Source organism: Ambystoma mexicanum, chromosome 10, assembly GCF_040938575.1.
Source record: "Ambystoma mexicanum isolate Mex_15411 chromosome 10, UKY_AmexF1_1, whole genome shotgun sequence".
Classification (NCBI taxonomy): Eukaryota; Metazoa; Chordata; class Amphibia; order Caudata; family Ambystomatidae; genus Ambystoma; species Ambystoma mexicanum.
Genome location: NC_090932.1, coordinates 1353157173 through 1353176942, shown reverse-complemented (window position 1 = coordinate 1353176942; position 19770 = coordinate 1353157173). Strand labels below are relative to the sequence as shown.

The 19770-nt window shown below is 44.2% G+C and overlaps 1 protein-coding gene across 1 annotated transcript in view; it reads right to left on the bottom strand.

Annotated features, from left to right (window-relative positions):
* The window catches only part of TPST2 (tyrosylprotein sulfotransferase 2), a 569298-nt gene that overhangs the window by 157024 nt on the left and 392504 nt on the right, over window positions 1–19770 (bottom strand). Inside the window, exons 4-5 of the mRNA XM_069619371.1 lie at window positions 5742–5940; window positions 3836–3886 (exon numbers count right to left, since the gene is read on the bottom strand). Of these exons, the coding sequence (XP_069475472.1) occupies window positions 3836–3886; window positions 5742–5940 (250 nt within the window). The remainder of the gene's footprint in view (window positions 1–3835; window positions 3887–5741; window positions 5941–19770) is intronic.

Here is a 19770-nt window from a genome sequence, read left to right as displayed (position 1 = left end):
TTGGCATCCCTTCCTGTGTTTGGCCCGGTAAAGCCCAGTTGGACTATATGATCTGTGAAGACCCCGAGCGGTGCTACAGCCCTTGGACTAGTGGGACCAACTAGTCTCTAAGCCCTCGAGGATTGAGCATTCTGAAGTGTCCCTGGACCACCACGTGGACTGACCAGCTCTCTCCTAGGCTACTTCACCAGAACTGTTGCCATTCCGCGGTTGCATCCGGTCCTTTGGTAGTTGCCAGCTTGTGGGACAAGTCACGTTCCCTTCGAATTTCAGTGTCCCACGTGACCCTCCAGTCAACCCATCAAGTCAACAGGGAAAATCAGCGTTTAATTGGTCATTGAATCTGGGTAGTATTTTCTGAAAGATGAGAACCCAATTTATTTATCTAGTGACCTTGTTGAATATCTTCTTTGAACTATCACCAACACGAGTAAAATCAAAGTTTACTTACAGAGACTTCATTCTGGGGGCAATAAATTGTGGCTTGAACATTTGGGCACAAGGCCCATTCTTCTTAGGGATTGGACTGCTGAACTTATGGGAATTCCCTTGTGACTTGGCTCCATCTTTACTGCATTGATTTGCTTACCTCCTGTGCTGATTAAGTCATTTGAATGTATTTTAAGAACCCATAGTGAATGTACATATGTTTATTATTGAGTAATTTTGTGTTAAAATATCACCTGCTAGTTAGATTTTGTTGTGTGCGTGTAAAATGTCCAGAATAAATATTATATTTGTTTACATACCCGTCTAAATTAAATTATATTGAGTGGACTCATTGAAGACCCCTGTCCCCACTCACACTCTCCTGATAATAGCCTTGACTGCTCTCCACGTTTACCTTGATTGGGTTTTGGCTAGCCTCTCCGAGATCCCTGTTCACTGTATCTACGGTGGCCTCCTAAAATCTGTCCAAAAGGAGAGATTCTAGAAATCCATCTTAAGACAGGCAGACCTTTTTCCAGAGTGCAGGAGTTCTGACATCACGGTGCAGGGCCTTGGGACACGATCATCTGTGACGGGGCCCCAGGGCAATGGCCTCTTCTGATGCAGCGGCATTCTAAAGGACACTGAAGCTCTGCAGACAGGCATCAGTCCTTGCTCTTTCTTTAGCACACATACAGTAACAAATACAGCCACAGGGAGGTGCCTGAGGAAACAAACGAGGGTCACCAACCAGGTCCTCTGGCAGACCTAACTGGTGAAGTGGTCACCCTTCACAACTGTGTGCTAGTGAGTGTCATACACCCTCATTGCCTTGAGAAAGCTGTTTGTAGGGAGTATATAGGGGCAGGAGAGGAGGATTCACTTGCCATCAGTATTGTTCCTGGTGTGAACCTGCATCTGTCAGGCAGGCCTTGCTGCCCCACCCAAAAGATTAAAGTACTATGGGCCTCATCACGAGCTGGCCTGTAGCCCTTAAATGCAGCAGTAACGGAATTAACACTGCATTTAAGGACTGACCCCATCATGTGTTGGGCGCTAAATGGGCTGTTTTACCACCAACTTTTTTCTGGAGGTGAAAATCCCATTTAGCACCCTCTTTTCAGCAGTATTACCACCGGCTGTATTAGCGCGCGGTATTGGCACTGAAAATGCTCCATTGGATCCAATGGGGAATGGGGATTTACCATTAACGCCTAACCCGTGATCCGGCGGTAATACCGCTGGACCCGTGGGCGCTAACGCTATTACAGTTGAGTGGTATTACAGCCAGGATACTGCCCAACTCGTGATGAGGCCCTATGTGTGATTTGGGTGTGGCCTGGTCCTGTATGTGTTTCTTTAACTGATTCTGTGCAATCTATAACTACAACATTCTAGTTTGTGTTTTACCATATTGCGTACTGAATGGAGGCATAGGTGTTCTAGTGGGAGAATCCTGTGGGGGATTTCCACCATGTAATAAAATGTGAAGGCCGAGGTTGTAGGTCATCTGTTGCAGCTGGAACTTAAAGTTCCCCTCTAGTGCATTTGGTGGCTGGAATGTATAATAAAGCTCAATTGTACTGCTATCTTAGGGTGCATACCTACTTCAACATATTTTTCTTTGCCCATCATATAGAGTGCAATGTAGGAAAAAGGCCATTTGAAAGACATCCAGTGGTGTGTCCAGACTCTTGACTGGGGTGGCCCAAGTGGAGCACCGACTTATGCAGGGGTGGCATGAAGTACGAGCGCACACACATAATGATCATAATTTGGGATAATGGGGTGGCACCTGGGGTGACCAATCAGATTCCAGGGGTATCACGTGCCAACTCAGGCAACTCCATGGACATGCCTATGGAGACATTCCAAGAGAATGGCATGGTTGGCAGGTCTAATGCAGAGAAAAAAGTCCAAAAAGACCAAAACACCAATCCCCATTCCAAAAACCAGCATCCTCATGAATAAAAGATGCCAGAGTAGTTGCCTCTCCTGAGCAAATACCCACTTGTTACCTTCAAGAACTCCACTGATTACACAAATGCCTATAGTTCTACAACAGCGCACCATCTACTTCCTCAAGAAAGGAGGATGTGCAAATGAGTAAACATCTGCTGGGCAAAATGGATTCAGAGATGGCTTTAGTAATTTATTTACTAGACATTTAAGCTCCAGAGGAACATGCCTCATCGGAACAAAGAAATTGACAAAAGCTCAAAAAAGTTAAAGCTCCACACAGTTAACCAGAGTACTTGTGCAAAGATTACGCACATAGTTATTCCATAAATAGAAAGAAATGGTGACGAGGGCTTACAGCACTGGGGAATAATGTGCACAGTGACTACTTTTCTTAACTCTTGCAAAATGAAATGGTATTTGTAACGGAAATGCAGCTGTTGCTTACAAGTTCAATGTTGTAAGGTTGAAATGTAGGCGTAGGACCTCTGTGAATAAAATGTGAAAACTAAAAATGCCATGTCTGTTCAGTTCTTAGTGCTTTACGGGTGCCTTTTTTACTGTCATTGCATGAAATCACGTTTTTACCCATGACTACCGCACAAGGCAATAGAAGACCATAATTGAGGGAAACAATTCCTAAATTGTTCAGAAGATTGCTTGTTCATGAATTGTTTCACAAGACTTAATATTACTAGTATTTTACATCATATATGCCGACAGGTTTATTTTCAAAGTGCTACATTTTAGAGGCAGCCACTCTGTCCCTTAAATATTGATTTGAACAGCAGTGCCATTGTGAAATCTTTTTCAAAATTGCTCTTTTGTCCACCTTTGATTCTACAGCATATCCGAGATTCTGCCAGAAAGACCCAAGTCAATCCTGCCCTGGTCCATCCACAAATGACCCTGCACAGATTGTTAGTTTGTTCTGTCCAAACAAGTTACATTTCTTTGGATCTGTAGATACCTCAGGACTACCAGGAACACTGCATTTCATCCTCAAACCATGAAAAACTAATGATGGAATTGGTACAAATTGTGGTCCACAGACTCTTCCAGCTATTTGTGTACTTTTCTGTTTTGTTAATACTCTTATATCAATCAGAATGTTCTAACAGATTTCAATAGAGTACTATATTTACATACTATGACCCCACTCAAGATACATTTACAAGGGACTTGTGACAAAAGCACAATAACACTGAATTCAAGACATAGAAGGCCAGTTAACCATAAGATCCACAGTTGCAGAGCTTTAGGATATCACGTCTTCCAATAATTAATTTATTCAGCTGTAAAATGAACTTCAGTTAATTCTAACCAATGCAACTATTAATAAACGAGCTGGGCGAAAACACACTTGATGGCTCTTACAAACTAAGCACAAAACAAGCAAAATGTATTTACATTCCCCACAAAAAATGAAAATGTATGAAGACTGTACCTGAATGTTGCCTTTCAAATTGCTTGGAGCTTTATAATCACCCTTCAAAACCTTGAAAAGCCAAATTGAGATACTGGTTTACTGCAGGCATTCTACTTGCTGACAATTGAATATGAATTACACATATTGTGTCACTTTGTGGTTGCAAGCGTAAAAACGTCCCAAAGCTTTGTGCACATCGATCTTTCAGTGGTTTAATAAAATACAAAGGATCACAAAGTTACAGAATAATTGATAATATATGTGCAGCAAAGGAGGAAATAGTATTCATTCATTCATTCATTTATATAGCACGCTAAGCACATGGGCATCAAGGCGCTGGAACAAGGTACACACATTTTCTTAGGTAGTCGAGCACGCTTAAAGTGGATAATAAACTTGTTACATGGGTTTATATGGTGACATGTTGGCGATGCGGTTGGTTGGGTGATAGAACGTAGTGGTGGATAGGCTCAACGAGATGTGTGGCCTCTGGGTTGCAGGTCTGAGGAAAAGAGCCAGGTTTTCAAGTGTTTACGGAAAGCCCAATATGAATGTTCTGCTCTTAGAGATGGCAGTGGAGTATTCCAGTTCTGTGCCACCTCCTGATCTTTGCAATATGAATCTTGGGACGCAGAGGCGATGTGTGTAGGCTGAGCATGTAGGTCTTGTTGACTGTGAGATGTTAAATTTGCTGGATAGATATCTAGGTGCAGTGTTGGCGATACATTTGTGTGTGATGGCCAGTGGTTTGAAAAGTATGCATTTGCGGATGGGCAGTCAGTGCAGCTACTTTCTGGCTGAAGAGATATGGTCTTTTTTTGGTAAGTTCAGGGCAGTGCGAAGTGCGTTATTCTGTATGATCTGCAGCTTGTTGATGTTGCGGACGCTGGAACCAGCAAATAGGTACTTGCAATAATCAAGTCTGGAGCCAATAAGAGCTCTGGCAATGGTGGTGCAGCTGATCTCGGAAAGGAAGGGTCTGCAGGCATTAATTAACTTTGTGGTATAAGCTGCTGAAGACGCAATAGCGTTTACCTGTTTTGACAAAGAAAGATTTGAGTCAAGGTATACCCTGAGGGTTTTGACTTGCTGTGAGAGTAGGACGGGGAAGCCATTGATGATGAATGATTTGTAGACTTCGTCAGATTTATTTAACATGGTGTGTGAGCCAACTAGGAGTAGCTCAGTCTTTTTGTCATTTAGGCACAGTGAGTGACTTGCCATCCATGCTTGGATGGTTTGGTAAATGGCTACCAGTAATTTGGAGTCAGAGTTATAGTCTCCTAAAATGGGTAAAAGTATCTCAGTGTCATCTGCATAGTTTGTGTATATGATACTCAGTGTCAAGAAGATAGAAGAGAAGCTTCATGAAAATATTGTACAGTGTGGGTGAGACGCAAGAACCCTGTGGTACGCTCCACAATATGTATACGATCTGTGAGAAACTGTTTCAAGCCGAAAGGGAATTTTACCCAGTTCAAATACATAATCTAAACTCAAATGTTTCGCCTATTATTCTAATCAACACAACTGTGGATTAGTCAATGGATAAGGCAAGTTATGTTTAAGTGTTAGGTTTGCTTGAAAATGTGAAGGAGTAAATTCTACCCAACTCACTGATCACAGAAATGGATCAAACATGTATGGTAACTTAACTTGAAAAACATATCCAAACACAGCCTTAACTCATTGACAGCTGAATAGCAACTGAGTCCCGCCTTAAACATTTTGAATAACCTTCAGTGTTCTTATTCAAACACAGCACGATGGAACTTAAAATGACAAGAGGAACGTGGACTTAGAAATGAAGCTCGTCAACTATTTCTAGTCTACTGCATAGTCACACTCACCCACATCTACATTCTATCACTGGACACAAAAAACGTTGTGCAAGTTAAATGAAGTAGGCAGCTGTAATACTCACCCGGTTAGTGTTATTTACCACTACAGGGTCTGGATTTCCATAGTTTGGTGGGTTGGCAAATGGATCATAACCAAGTCGAGCCAGCATTGGTGCTATGTGAGGCATGTCTTGAATTACGTCACTTGGTAAGTGCCCGACCCATTTCGACAAGGCTTCCAAATTAACAGGCTTGATAACTTGATCAGTAGATCTTTCTATCCTAAAAAGAAAATATTAAATTGTATTAGGCATACACTCTACACATTTACACTGAGAATGCACGAAAGAGCATTTCTGGCCCAAAGAGCATTCCCAGTTCATACATCAAATGTGATGCAGATCTTTCCAAGAACTGTGATCAACATTCTAATTGCTTACATTGCATTGATGTTACGTTTTGAATGCTGGTAAAATGCACAAACATTAACTAATCAATAGATTTTACCAATTCCTTTTTTATGCATTTGTAAGTGGATATAGCTTAATTTAATCTGTTTGGTTTTAAATAATTTAGGGACTGCTGCAATATTTTCTTACATATAATGCTCTGGACAGAATTAGTGCTTAATTTCCTCCATTTTGGATATGTGTTTATACCACGCCCTATAAGCTTATACTTGAGTTGTCTAATGTTTGGTTAAAAGGACCTTGCAGCGATTATGCTGCACAGAGAATTTTGAAAACGGTGTACAAGCATAAAAAGTAATTGCAGCACATTTCTATTTACAAAGTAGATAACCAGAACAAAATCTGAATTTTTGATTCCAATTAAAAATGACCAGTTAGCTTCAACATGGAACACAATATAATGCCAATAGTGATATGTGCCGCTTTATTATGAACCGATATAAGCATCAACCACATTGGTAGCCCTCACTTACAGCTGCTGTTACTGTGGAACACAATTTCAGGAACATTTACCAATTCTAGAACATTTGCTGTACACATACAAATAGCCTTGTGCACCTGTAACATCATTTATCAAATAAAGAAATGCATCAGGAATGAACGGGGGGGGGGGGAGGAGGGGAAGAAGCGGCTTCCCAAGACAACCCCGTTGAAATATTCAGTTTGTTTATTCATTTATAATAGATGGAAGCCTGAAATATCTGTATAGAAGACTGTATATGTTTTTATTATAGGCTAGTTGTGACATCACTACTGATCTGTATTAAGAACATGAGATTACTGCTCTGTAATCAGTTTTTACACTCCAGTTGTGATGCCTGCTGCTTGAGCCAGAACAAATCAGACTTCCAGCTGCGACTGTAGCACTTCATAAAAGCAGCCACAAGCTTTTCAAATCATTTGCTTGTAAAATAGGCTTCTATGACACTTTGCAGCCATTGACATACAATTTATTGTGTACATTGGCAAAGTTTTAATTTTAAGCATGCGAGCAAGACTCATGTTATTACTTATTTTAAAGCACAAAATGGAAACTTTTTTTGAAGCATTTTACTAAGCAATTACTAATATTCCACCACCCGCCGATGAAGCAGAATATTAGTAATTACTGCGACTTATGTTTTAAGTTTCCAGGTCTTCCCCAGTCCGGGGGAGGGAGCCCTTGAAACTTAAAAAGAAAGTAACTGCAATTATCAATACAACAGTGGCAGGCTGAAGCCTGCCAGCATTCTCTGCTTTTTGGCAGCAATAAGCAAAAGCTCCCAGTAGGGGGCTTTTGCTTGATTATTGCTGCAAGAGCAGAGTTAATTTAGGCACATGAGGCTCATTCATTTCACAAAATGGATGCCTCCTAGTGCTTGAAATGTACGACTGAGGCTCATTTGGTGAAAAGTTTACATAGGAACAGATTTGTAAAAATATTTGTTATGTATATTTTTTATCATGGCCCATCTTTTAAAAGAATTTGTGAGTGAACTTCCCCTTTAAGTAACTGTTTATAGTGGTGGGTTTATTTTGTGCACTGCTGGAGTTAAATAAAGCAAAGCAAGAGCCTATCAGCATGTTATCACTTATTTTAAACTACAAAATGGCTTTCAGAGGAACTTTTCTTACAATGCTCAACAGTTTCCTGCAAAACATTACTAGCCGACGCTGTACATAGGTCTATGTTTCATGTAGACTGGTAGATCCCTTACATTGGAGAAAATAAGACATCAGGTATTACACGAGGGGACGTTCTGGGGCCATGTATTATAATGAATATAATACCCTGAACTATAAGTAATAAGGGTATTGCAGGTCACCTTAGAGTTCCATGACCCTATAAAGCAACACTGCCTTCTTCCTCTATTTGGAGGCTGAACTCCTCTTCGACTTGCAATATCATTATGATGTATGATGAGGGCACTTTATCGCATATGACATGCATCACTCACCGTAATAGCATTTCTGATGATTGTATCTGCTTAGATTCACATTGTATGCATATAGTCCGACATCTAGTGGTAATCCCGGAGTATTGCATCTTTCTTTTCAAAGATTGAAAGGGGACGTCGACATGGGCGTGACTAACACTATCCCTAACGTGACGCGCAGTGTACCCAAAATCCCTCACGTGTCTAAGTCCCTCTGGTTGTGTTTTTCTGCCGTGAGGGAGCCTTCTAGCCAGCGTGAGCGAGTACAGAAGAGAGAAGGTGCAAGAGGTCTATGTTCCTTCTACTCCATGAGGGGAGGAAGGGTGGGGGCATGCAAATCTAAGCAGATGCAAGCATTAGAAATGCTATTATGGTGAGTAATGCAGGTCTTCTGATGCTTGTGAATCTGCTTAGAATCACATGCTGTGCATAGACTAGCGAGCAGTACCCAGAGATGGTGGTGGGATGTGTGAAGGAACACTAGCAGAGAGATGTCTTAGCACCGCTTGTCCCACCTGAGAATCAGATCTAGAGTGTGTATCTAGGCAGTAGTGTTGTGTAAAGGTGTGTACAGAACTCCAGGTTGCAGCTTTGCAAATGGACTTGAGAGGAATATTTGCAATGAATGCTATGGTAGCCCCTGTGCCCTGAGTAAAGTATGCTCTAGGCATGAAGGGTAGATCTCTCTTGGCAAAAGTGTAACACAGTGTGATACAGTTAACAATCCACTTTGATATAGCTGATTTAGAGACGGGTCCCCCTTCTCTACCAGCTGCCACTGAAAGAACTGGTTTGTTTTCCTTAGTGGCTTTGTTTTTTCCAGAAAGTAGATAACCGCTCTCCTAACATCCAGTGTGTGGAGGCTTCCTTCCGCCACGTTAGTTGGGTTCTGGAAAAAGGTGGGTAATGCTATGGATTGGTTTACATGGAACTTGGAGATAAATGCAGGTGGAAAGCGTGGCTGTGTGCGCAAAACCACCTTATCTTTCTGAATCGTGATGAACGGGCCCTGAACTGAAGCACCTGCAGTTCACCAACTCTCCTTATAGAGGTAATTGCCACCAGGAAGGCAGTCTTGTAGGTGAGTGGTTCAAGGCTAGCCTTGTGCATTGGTTCAAAGGGTGGCCCCATTAGTCTGGTAAGAACAATATTCAGGTCCCACCCGGGAGCTGGGTTGGAAATAGGGGGAATGAAGCCTCTTTATCCCTTCCATAAATGCTTTAATTACCGGAATGTCCCACCACATAACCTTGCTCTGGGACGTGGTGTACGCCGAAAGCACAGCTAATTGGACCTTTAGAGAATTGAAAACCAGACCTGAATCTAACAGGTGAGTTAGGTACAGGACAATATGTTTAGGTGAGCATTCAATAGGATTGATGCCCTTGCTACTACACGAGGTGACAAAGCGCTTCCATTTGCTGGAGTAGCAATACCTGGTGTTAGGTTTCTGTGCTTCTTTGAGTATGTCCATACATCTTTGAGGGAGTTGGAGGTGCCCGAACTCTATGACCTCAGGAGTGTAGCCAAATTTCCCTGACCATGTTATCCAGAGACCGTTTCCCTTAGAGTGGTTCTGAGGGCACCTGGAGGCATAATCTGGGCATTGGGCATTCTCCAGAGTTGCGAACAAGTCAACCCCTGGGAAGCCCCAGTCCACTCATGCTCTACGGGTAGAGGGAAGTCTCTGATGAGTACGTCTGCCAGAAGATGGAGTTCTCCTGGAACATGTCGTGACAGGAGGAACATCTTGTGCTCGAGAGCCTGCTTCCATATGTTCTGGGACAGTTTGGACAGCCGTAGAGAGCGAGTGCCCCCGTGTGTGTTTAAGTAATATATGGCTGTGGTACTGTCCTTGAGGACTAGAACTGTCTTCCCCTGGAGGTGTGTTTGGAAGGACATTAGGGCCTTGAACACTGCTATAAGTTCCAACAAGTTTATGTGATTGGATGCAACCACTGGGACCACACGCTGTGCGCAATCTGATGAAGGAGTCAGAAATTAGTCTGTGGTGAGAGTGGCTTCTACTGCGGGGGTGGTGAAGGTTTTCCCCTGCAGAAGGACTTCCCTTGACCACCACTGCAAAGACTGAAAGAGGGCTGCGAGACAATCACTAGATCGTCCCACTGCCCTGACAGCATTAGCTCGAGAGCTACTCTTGCATGGGGCGCATGCGCAGGTGAGCATGTGGAACTAGGTAGATGCAGGAGGCCATCATCCCTAACATTCGCTTGGCCTTGCGTACGGTCACCTTGTGACTGGCAACATAGTGAGGAATCTGGAACAGCATGCTTTGGACCCTCTCGTTGGAGGGAAAGACGAGACCGTCTTTGGTCCGAATTAGAGGCCCCAGAAACGGTTTGACTTGGCTGGGGTTGAGACTGGACTTTTTCTCGTTGATCGAGAACCCTAGGTTGAAGAGGAGATCTACCATCTTCTGAGTATTTGTTTGGCATGTTCCATACGAATCCCTTTATGAAACAGTCGAGATAAGGATAGACTAGGATGGACTGCCTGCACAGGTGAGCAGTTACTACCGCCAGTACCTTAATGAACACCTGTGGAGCTGAGGCAATACCGAAGGGGAGAACCTTGAACTGATAGTGGGTGTCCTCTATCATGAACCTGAGGTACTTTCTGTGTGCTGGCAACATTGAAATATGAAAGTATGCATCTTTCATATCCAATGTGGCCATGTAATCCCCCTGCAGCAGCAATGTGATTACTTCCTGCAGTGTTGTCATTCTGAATTTTTTGAGGTTTGCCATACTTGTTCGCTGGGCGCAGGTCTAACACAGGACGCATGGTGAGATCCTTTTTGGGTACAAGCAGTGGTGGAAATGGAAAAAATGTGGTGGGGATCCCACAAAGGCTGGGGTAGGGGTGGAGTTTGGATGGTAAGGTGTCCGAGGAGGCGGGGTTTAGAAAGGGCAGAGCTGACAGTTGACCTCCGATCAAAGGAAATGTCCAAAATAATGTATTTCATGCTGCTTGTTTTCAAAACTATATATCAATTCCACTTTAAACCACTTCTGTGGCACTGGTGCACCCAAAATATGATCTCATAACCACTTGAAAACTGATTTGGGGTCCCATCAACCGATGAGGTGTGAAGACAAGCAGCAAGCGCTTTTTTAGTGTTTGCACAGCACCCGTGGGCACAAGCAAAAGCAGCCAGCCTGTAATCGTGTGCATCGCAAAGCACAGCAAAAGCAGCCTGCAGCATGCACGCTGTGTGCATTTAATGTCAAACAATTAAAGAAATATGTTGCAGTGTCAGTCTGAATTGAAACCCCTCATCCCCGCACCTCCTCCGCCCACTGGCAGTGCCCAGTTTTCACCACAGAACCCCAGCCGGTGTGACGAGTGTCCTCTTAGCAGTGCCCCTTCGGTGAGCTGTATGTTGCAGTGCCTCTCAATACTGTAAAGGACCAGCAATGTGACCTTCATCCAGCGGTGCACCTGGCTGAAGCCCTCGAATTTAGCTGGAGCCACATGTCATACATTCCTCAAGTCTTTTTTTTTTTGCAGGCTTTATTAACACAATATTACAGGTCCCAGAATGCAAAGAGAAAAGAAGCTAAGTACCATATAATAACACAAAATAACTCCCCTAACAAACACCATGCAGTACAAGCTTCTTCCAGTATTGGCCTGTCAGGGGTCTAGCAATGCTACAGGGCCCCAACAGTGTGAGCTACCACATCAGTGGTCTAGGACTCACTCTAGCAGAGTGACCCTCTTCCCCATCCGTATGACTTTATAAACACCCCCAAAAGTGTGGTCATGTCCCCTCATACTGGTGTAAAATCTCCAACAGTGCTCACATGTTGGAGGGTATGTTTGTGTTATCTCACATAAGTCATCTTCCCCCTTTGATCTCACCAAGTGCTGGATGAGTGGAAGCCAATCAGGGACTGTGTTCAAGTCCGTGAGATTGTGATTCCTCCCCCCCTGCTTTTCTTGCAAAGCGTCTTTGCAGTAAAGGCTGGAAAATGGTGGCATGCTTCGTCGCCTCCTTGAATTTACCCACATTATACAGTCAATTGGAACCAGTTGTTGATGCCCCCTCCCGTGGCGCTCAAAGGGAGAGGAGGGGGGTGGGGGGGAATGGCTTCTGCCCAGCTACCGATTGTGAAAGGGGTCTGCGTGCGAATACATTTATATAGTTGCAACTCAGCAAGAATAACTTGTAGATGGACCACGGAAACACTGTATTAACAAACGGTGCGCACAACGTCGCTGCTTAAGCTTTGTTGTGCGAACATATCGATTCTGCTGCATGAGAACGTTTTTAATTATGCTCTGCATTAGCTATGAGCAGGGATAAATGCTGATGACAATAGGCACCTTTACAAAGGCCTTCCAATTACTGTTGTAAATTAGTCCTTTTGATAGCAATGCCTTTCTTGGGCACGTATCTCAGTCACTTGGCAGTGATGGGACTCTGACATTTCCAAATGAAATCCATTCCCCCACCCCCAACTCCCCTCCACTGTCCTAGAAAATCTGTGTCTGCTACCAAGTTAAAGTGATTTTTCAGGTGTTTTTTTCCCCCTTTCTTTTCACAGCACAGTGCATGGTTTGCGTCAGCTGACTGGCTGGATTCCGAGATCCGGCTACACATCTGGAGCCGGATCCGGCAAGAGCCGGCCCAATCGCCAGCTATGGGTACAAGTAAGTACACTGAATAAATACTGTTGTTTGCCTGGTGAATGGGGACGACTTCTACAGCGCCCTTTTCCAGAAGGATCTGAACCTCTTTGAGCGGGATGCGCAGGTGTTCGGGTGAGAAGCATCTGTTTTTTGGTGGGTAGTATCGAGGTGGTCGGTGAACTCTATGCAGTAGCGTGGGTAACCGTCTTTAACACCCACTGGTCTGATGTGATTCCCCTACCAGGCGTGAATGAATGATAAGCGACCCCCTACCGGGGAGGCACAGGAGGGGACCTGAATCGGCGAGTCATTTTGAGGTGGAGGCCGGGGTTGCCTCTACCCTTGCCTCTACGAGAACCTCTCTGTTGATACTGGCTGTTACCGCAAGAGCCTTGTTCGGAGGACCAGGGAGTACTTCCTGAGCCATATTGTCCATGTGGAGACCAGGAGAAAGATTGTCCACGAAAGGAACAGCGAGAGATAGAGCCTCCACATTGGTGGAAGGGCTTGACCGTGATCTGGCTGAGTGATTTCAGCATTTCGTGCTCCTTCTTGGCAGTCTCCAGGGAGTTATCGACAGCTTTTCCAAAAAGTCTGGAGTCCTCGACTGGTTTATTGATAAGAGAGGCCCGAGTTTCTGGTTTAAAACTGGAGTTCTTCAACCAGGCATGTCACTTAAGTAAAGTTCCCTGGGCTAAAGTGCGTCCAGGAGTTTCAGCAGATCCGGAGTATATTTTAATATGTTGTGGGTAACCTGTATGCCCTCAGCCACGACCGCCAGCAGCCGTGATCTGGTGGGCTCTGGGACTTCTTGAAGGCCATCCTGGACTACGATCCATTGGACATCGCTGTAGCTTGCCAGGAGAGTTGTATTGTTTGTGATCCTGGGTGAATAAGCCGCAGAGGGACTGATTCGTTTTCCGAGGGCATAACATTTCTTACAATCCTTATCCAGAGAGGCTTCTGCTGTGTACAGTGGAACCCCGCCCTCTTCCTAGTGGTTGTAACCTCCAGGGAGTCCGGTGTGGCATGACCCCGTATGTATAGTGGGTCAGAAGGAGATGGGCGGAATAACTTTTCAACCTGAGAGTTGACCGCCTGTTTGAGGGACGGTGACAACAAAGAAGGAGACTTCTCCTTGAGGATATCCTCAACAAAGTCAGGGGCTGCGTCATGTGTTGCAATTGCAAAATGATCGGCCACCCTCTTTAAAATGGCGTTGAATAACAGTTGGTCATCCACAGGTGACGACTCACCTTGAGGAGGCGAAGAAAGGGGGGGGAGGGGATCTAGACAAATTATGCCCGGGTCAGGGTGTGTGTTGGGGCAAGACAAGGGCCCTGATCCACTGACTGATCCTGATCCCAGTCTGGGTCTTGGTCAGCTATGTCCTGATCAAATGGATTAACGTCCTCATAGGTGTCCTCCTGCTCTAAGACATCCAAAATATCTGCTCGGTGGCCTTGTGCTGAAATGGGAAATTTCTGCAATTTATGTGGAAGGGGGCAGGAGTCCTGTACTCTAGGTCTTTTGAGAGTGATATATTTGTCTGGAAAAAAAAATCAATACATTTGGCCAATATAATTTTCTAATCTCTCCCTAGTACATAGGGAAGATGCAGAAGGGTCTGGAAGTGGAAAAGACTGCCCAGAAGGGGGAGATTTTCCTAGTAAGGCCTTTGAGAGAGGCTGGGGGGGGCTTCAGAATACTCCTCTCGATGCCCTTGTGTTCTGTAGCTGCCGAAATAATATCTGTGATGCTCTCACAGATTTTCAGTGGCTGAACGGAAGGTGCTTGTGCGTCTTTGGACGATGTGTCAGCAATTATGTTTTTTGGGGAGACTTTTGCATGGAGGGCACCGAACCGCGAGATGCGGGAAGCGCCGAAGTTTTCGGCGGCCCAGTTAGCATTGCGCGCTTCTTTGACGTCTCCTTCGAGGAGGCCTTAGGGGTTTTGTAGTTAAGTATTCGTGGTGCGTGTGTGCCCTTGTCGCTGGGGTGTGAACTCCCCATAACAGAGCTGGTGCCCTGTCTGTCGGGGCCGGGCATCTGGAAGCCTGAAGGTTCCGCTGAAAGGTCGATGGCCTCCGATTCGTAGCCATTGCCGCCAGTGGATTTACTGTCATCCGTAGCAACGGCGCCAACAGGGAATGGCTTTCGGCCTGCATAGTGTAGGCCGCCCACCGTTTAGTCTGCCTGTCGTTCAACATTTTCGGTCGAAGGAGCTTGCAGGACTTGCATGAGCACTCGTCGTGGTCTCGAAGCAGACACTGATTGCAACCGCGATGGGTGTCCTTCCACAGAAACCTGCTGTTACACAACGGGCAAACATTAAAGGGCGTCCTCTCTGTAGCAGAGGGTAACGTCAGTCAGATCAAATAGAGAAAGAGAAGGGAAAAGGAAATACATTCTTGAAGAAGAATAAACCCAGGGCCCCACTCTCGCTACTGTAAGTTGTGGATGTCATCAGGAAGCGCACGAGGCAGTCGCTGAGAAGATTAGTCGGGAAGAGTAAACGACCGTAGGTCATGGGACAAAGTAAGCAATAGTAACTCTTGCGAACTAGGCATTAGGCAACCAACTATGTTGGTGGAAAAAAACAATCTGAGGGACCTCAACGCATGAGGGATTTTGGGTACACTGCACATCACGTTAGCGATAGTGTTACAGTCACACAGATGTCGACGTCCCCTTTTGATCTTCGAAAGAAAGATGCAATATTCTGCATGTGATTCTAAGCATATTCACAAGCATTAAAAATTGTATTTACTCTTGAAAGAAGGTAAAGGAAGTGGTGAAAACACATCAACTCTCACAGCATGTTTCAGTTACTCTGCCACTAAAACTGTAGCAGTACAATCAAATCATCTTTTGTTCTCTTAATGTTATAGGAAGCCGAAGAGACAAGATGCCACTACATACACTAGTCCCCTTTATCACATGCAGTAAGGGCTTGTGCACGGAAGATGCTAAATAGGATGCGTTGCTGATTTAATATCTGCAGCATCCTTGCCAAGTTAGCTATGATCCCACCAATCCCTACCCTGCACAAAACCATATAGAGGCTGAAACCTTCCAAGCATATCTTAATATTGAAACATTTGTATATACATACATAAATACATAAGTTGCATGCCATGCTTTGATATTTTTAAGAGATCGTCCACCTGACAAAATGCATAATTCCCAGCCACAAAGCAGAGAAAAGGAGGGGATTTTACACATAAACTTGCAACGTAAATGTGCAGCAAGCACATAACCCATTGTAAAAGATCTAAACATCCAACCAACGTGCTGAGAAACCCATCAGGGTTAGGCTTCTACATGGAAAGGACATTCAAATGGGTATTTTTGGGCAGGTCATTTAGGTTTAGTAACAAGGGCATCCTTTAAATCATGGTTCATTGACGACACGTAACTGGTCAACTCAAAGGAAGGAATAAGGTCTATTTGAGCGGGGTCAGTATTAGAACATGCTGGACAATATTCAAGCCTTGCAGATAAATATTCAAGCCTTGCAGATAGAGAATACAGAGCACAGCCATTCTCTCTTTTTCAATCAGTCTTTAAGAAGGATTGGTCAGATAGTCTACTGGTGAGAAAAACACCATACCAATTAGCAATGAATCGGAAGGAAAGTACGGCGAGTGGAGCATAATGCATTGCAAATTAGAATTCATTAGGAACAAATGGGAAAAGGCTGAAAGTGGGCAAGAGCAGTTTGGAGGGTGTGAGGCTTATTACAGTGTAGGGTATATGGCCCTTTATTCATATCTACATCTACACCAAGGACTGCAAAATGTCTGGTTATTTGCAAATATCTGCTTATGAGACCTTCTCCGACACCACTGACTGGCTAAGCCCTTTACTGATAACATACAACTGTAGGTTAATAGGTATCTACAACAGAGATGTTTCGGTCACTAAGATCCAAGTGATGATACAAATAAGGGACACTTGGGTTGACTAGGACGTATCCAAAATCTGCAAGGTGTAAAACACACTTTGCAGATAACTACCCACGTAAATGCTAGGTTGCCTTCGGCACACAGAATCCCTTTTCCACTTCCTACATGGAAACTATAGACCAGAGTAGGGGTCGGAGTTGTGGAACTGGAGAGGGTTGCCCAGAGCAATGCCAAAAGTTAAGAATGATTCAAAGTCTTCCCGCCATCACTCCTTTTATTTTGCTATGGTCACCCCAAGTGAGACTGGTATGCTCAGGTAGGGGTTCAGACCATGCTGAGCATAGAGAGCAAAGTTACACCACTGATGACATCAGAGGATGAAACAGGTCTGTGGTTGCTTGAGGTCTGGAGCAGAAAGGGATGTAACCAAGCGGTTTGTGCAGGGCTGCCCCTGGGGTGGGACCATGCCTGATCTGCATATGGTCTTTCCCCTTTCTTTAATGGCTTGGCAGGCTGAAGGAGATTGGTCTGGAGGGTTTCCCAGAGAGATGCCAGAGGGTAAGATTGATTCACAAAACCTTCCGGCTATCACTCTTTTTGTTTTACTGGTGAGAACCATGCACGTAATGTGGGGAAATACCACTTGCTATCTTGCAACACTCTCCACCTCCTTCATGTGTCTGACTGACACACACACCCCCACACACTGCCCCCCCAACATCTTTGCCCCACAAAAGAAAACACCCAAAAAATGATTGTTGAGCAATGCCACCTTTCATCATCTCCCTCAAAGTCTAACTGCTTTGTCAGGGATCACTATTGCACTTAGCAGCAGGCACACCACGTATTCATACAACCCATCTCTTCTATAAAGGCAGTGAGCTTAAATATGGTGAAACCGAAGGTTGTCCAGAGCAATTGCCAGAGGTTGTAAGTGATTGAAAGGTCTCAATCAAACACCTTTTAGAGCTTCATAGCAGAGGAATGGAGCAATTGAAACTCGTGTATGCTGGCATTTTATGCAAGCCATATACAACAATGCTTTAGGAATCTGCTTGAAAACAAAAAAACACCAGCCCTCAAACTAAAGAGTTCCACAATTTTAAATGCTGTGAAACTTACTCCAATAGATTTGTAGCAGGGGGCTGAGAGGAATGGGAGGTAGGAAGGGGAGAAACCATCAAGAACTTTCCACCAATGCTGCTTGTAGAACGAACATTTAAAACAAAAAACCTGACTTTTAGCACTTCACATGAAGTGACAAAACTACACAAAAATATCAGTCTGCACATTCTGCTCATCTACAGCTTTTGCAAATAGCCACACTGCACATGCCACACCATCACTCCTCTAAATGTTCTCTTCTGCGCATTTGTAAATTTGCTGGTCCATTTGTATCCCTCCTTGGCTACATAAGATACTGATAGAAGATTGAGCTCTTGAGATACATGTTTGAGGGACCCTGGTACTATTTGGCTTCACTGTGATGGACGCAGAACACGTCTACCTTGGTGAACTGCTATATTTTGTAAGATTAAACAGAGCTTTGCAAACTGGGAGATTTGAGGATATAATTTGTTTTAAAGCTTGTTTTGTTTCCCTGCTCCTTTGCAAATTGATAAGTGTGTTTTTCAAAAGCTTGTGCCACTGCATTTCAGGACCAAGATAATTACATTTACAAAAGGTAGAGCAGTGCTCCAGATACGATTTTGAAGTGGGAGTATTTAACTCCCTATTTATTTATTTTTTTCAAACTCTTTTTACTAGAGGTAACATAGGAATAAAGGCACTTCATCATCTATAGCACACATTTCAGAACAAATTATCGGTGTCATGATTATAGCATTTACACATATTTACATGGATTCGTCATCATTGGAGGACAGATTGCACAGATAGGTTCTGAAAGGGCCCCCTATGTCCTTAGGTCTGCAGGCTGTGGGTCGGGTCATTACATATTGTTCTTCTGATTCATTGACATAGGTCAGTTCACGTAAGAATTGGTTCATACTGGGTGGGCAAGCATTTTTCCACTTAAGGAGGACACACTTTTTAGCAACTGCACATGCAACATTAAACAAACTTCTAAATTTCTCTGAACATTTTCCTATATCCCCAAACAAATATTTTTGGGGCTTCAGGTCAGGGGGAACCTGTGTGATTTCCTCAAGCATTTCTGCAACTTCTTTCCAAAAGTTCCTCACAACCCGACATTCCCAGTACATGTGAAAGTCTCCTGGCATATTACATTTATGGCAGGTATCTGACACATTGGAGGTGAACTTCGCAATTTTAATTGGAGAGTAATGTAGCCTGTTAAGTATCTTGAATTGGATTAACTGCAACCCAGAATTCAGGGAGACCTTTTTAGTCAAAGAACAGTATCTATGCAATTTCGCGTCTTCAATGGGTGTCAGTAGGTCTCGTTTCCATTTTTCTTTCACCTGGTTGATCGTGGGGGTGTGGGCTTGAACCTCCGTGTACAATTTAGATCTACCTAGGCCTCCTGTTGCGGTTACCATCTGTACACATGGGTGTGGCTGGGGTTCATCCAGGAATGGTGGCCATTTCCTTTGGAATGCTGCTTGCATGCAGTAGTATTGAAGTGTTATGAGTGACCCACCCCCAAACGCTCTTGTTATTTCCCCCAGCGTTGCAAATTTACTATTTATAAACATATCACCAATTTTCATTTCCATATTGGGGTCCCAGACACCTTGTATTGTGCTATCATGTGTGGGGGGTATACCAGGGTAGTTCCAAAGAGGTATCTCTGGATTGTACGGTGCCTCAATTTGCAATCTTTTGCATATGGCCTCCCATGCTTTGACCGTGCAACTGACCGGGTTGTACTCACAGTTAACCTTGTACTGTGTATCGAATATGACAGATTGGATGTTCGTGGGGTGTGTGGTGTATTCCTCTATTAGTGCATGAGGTGTCTCTTGTGCAGTATCATACCAGTGCTTTGCAAATTGTGCATGGGCCACATAATAAAGCTCAAAGTCAGGAGCCGCTATACCACCCGTGGAATAAGCCTCAGTCATCTTCTCCCAGCCAATCCTGGCCGTCTTCCCGTTCCAAAGGAATGTCACCACCATGGAACGAAGCCTAGCAAAGAAGGGTCTACCCGGCCATATGGGGATATTGACAAACAAGTAGA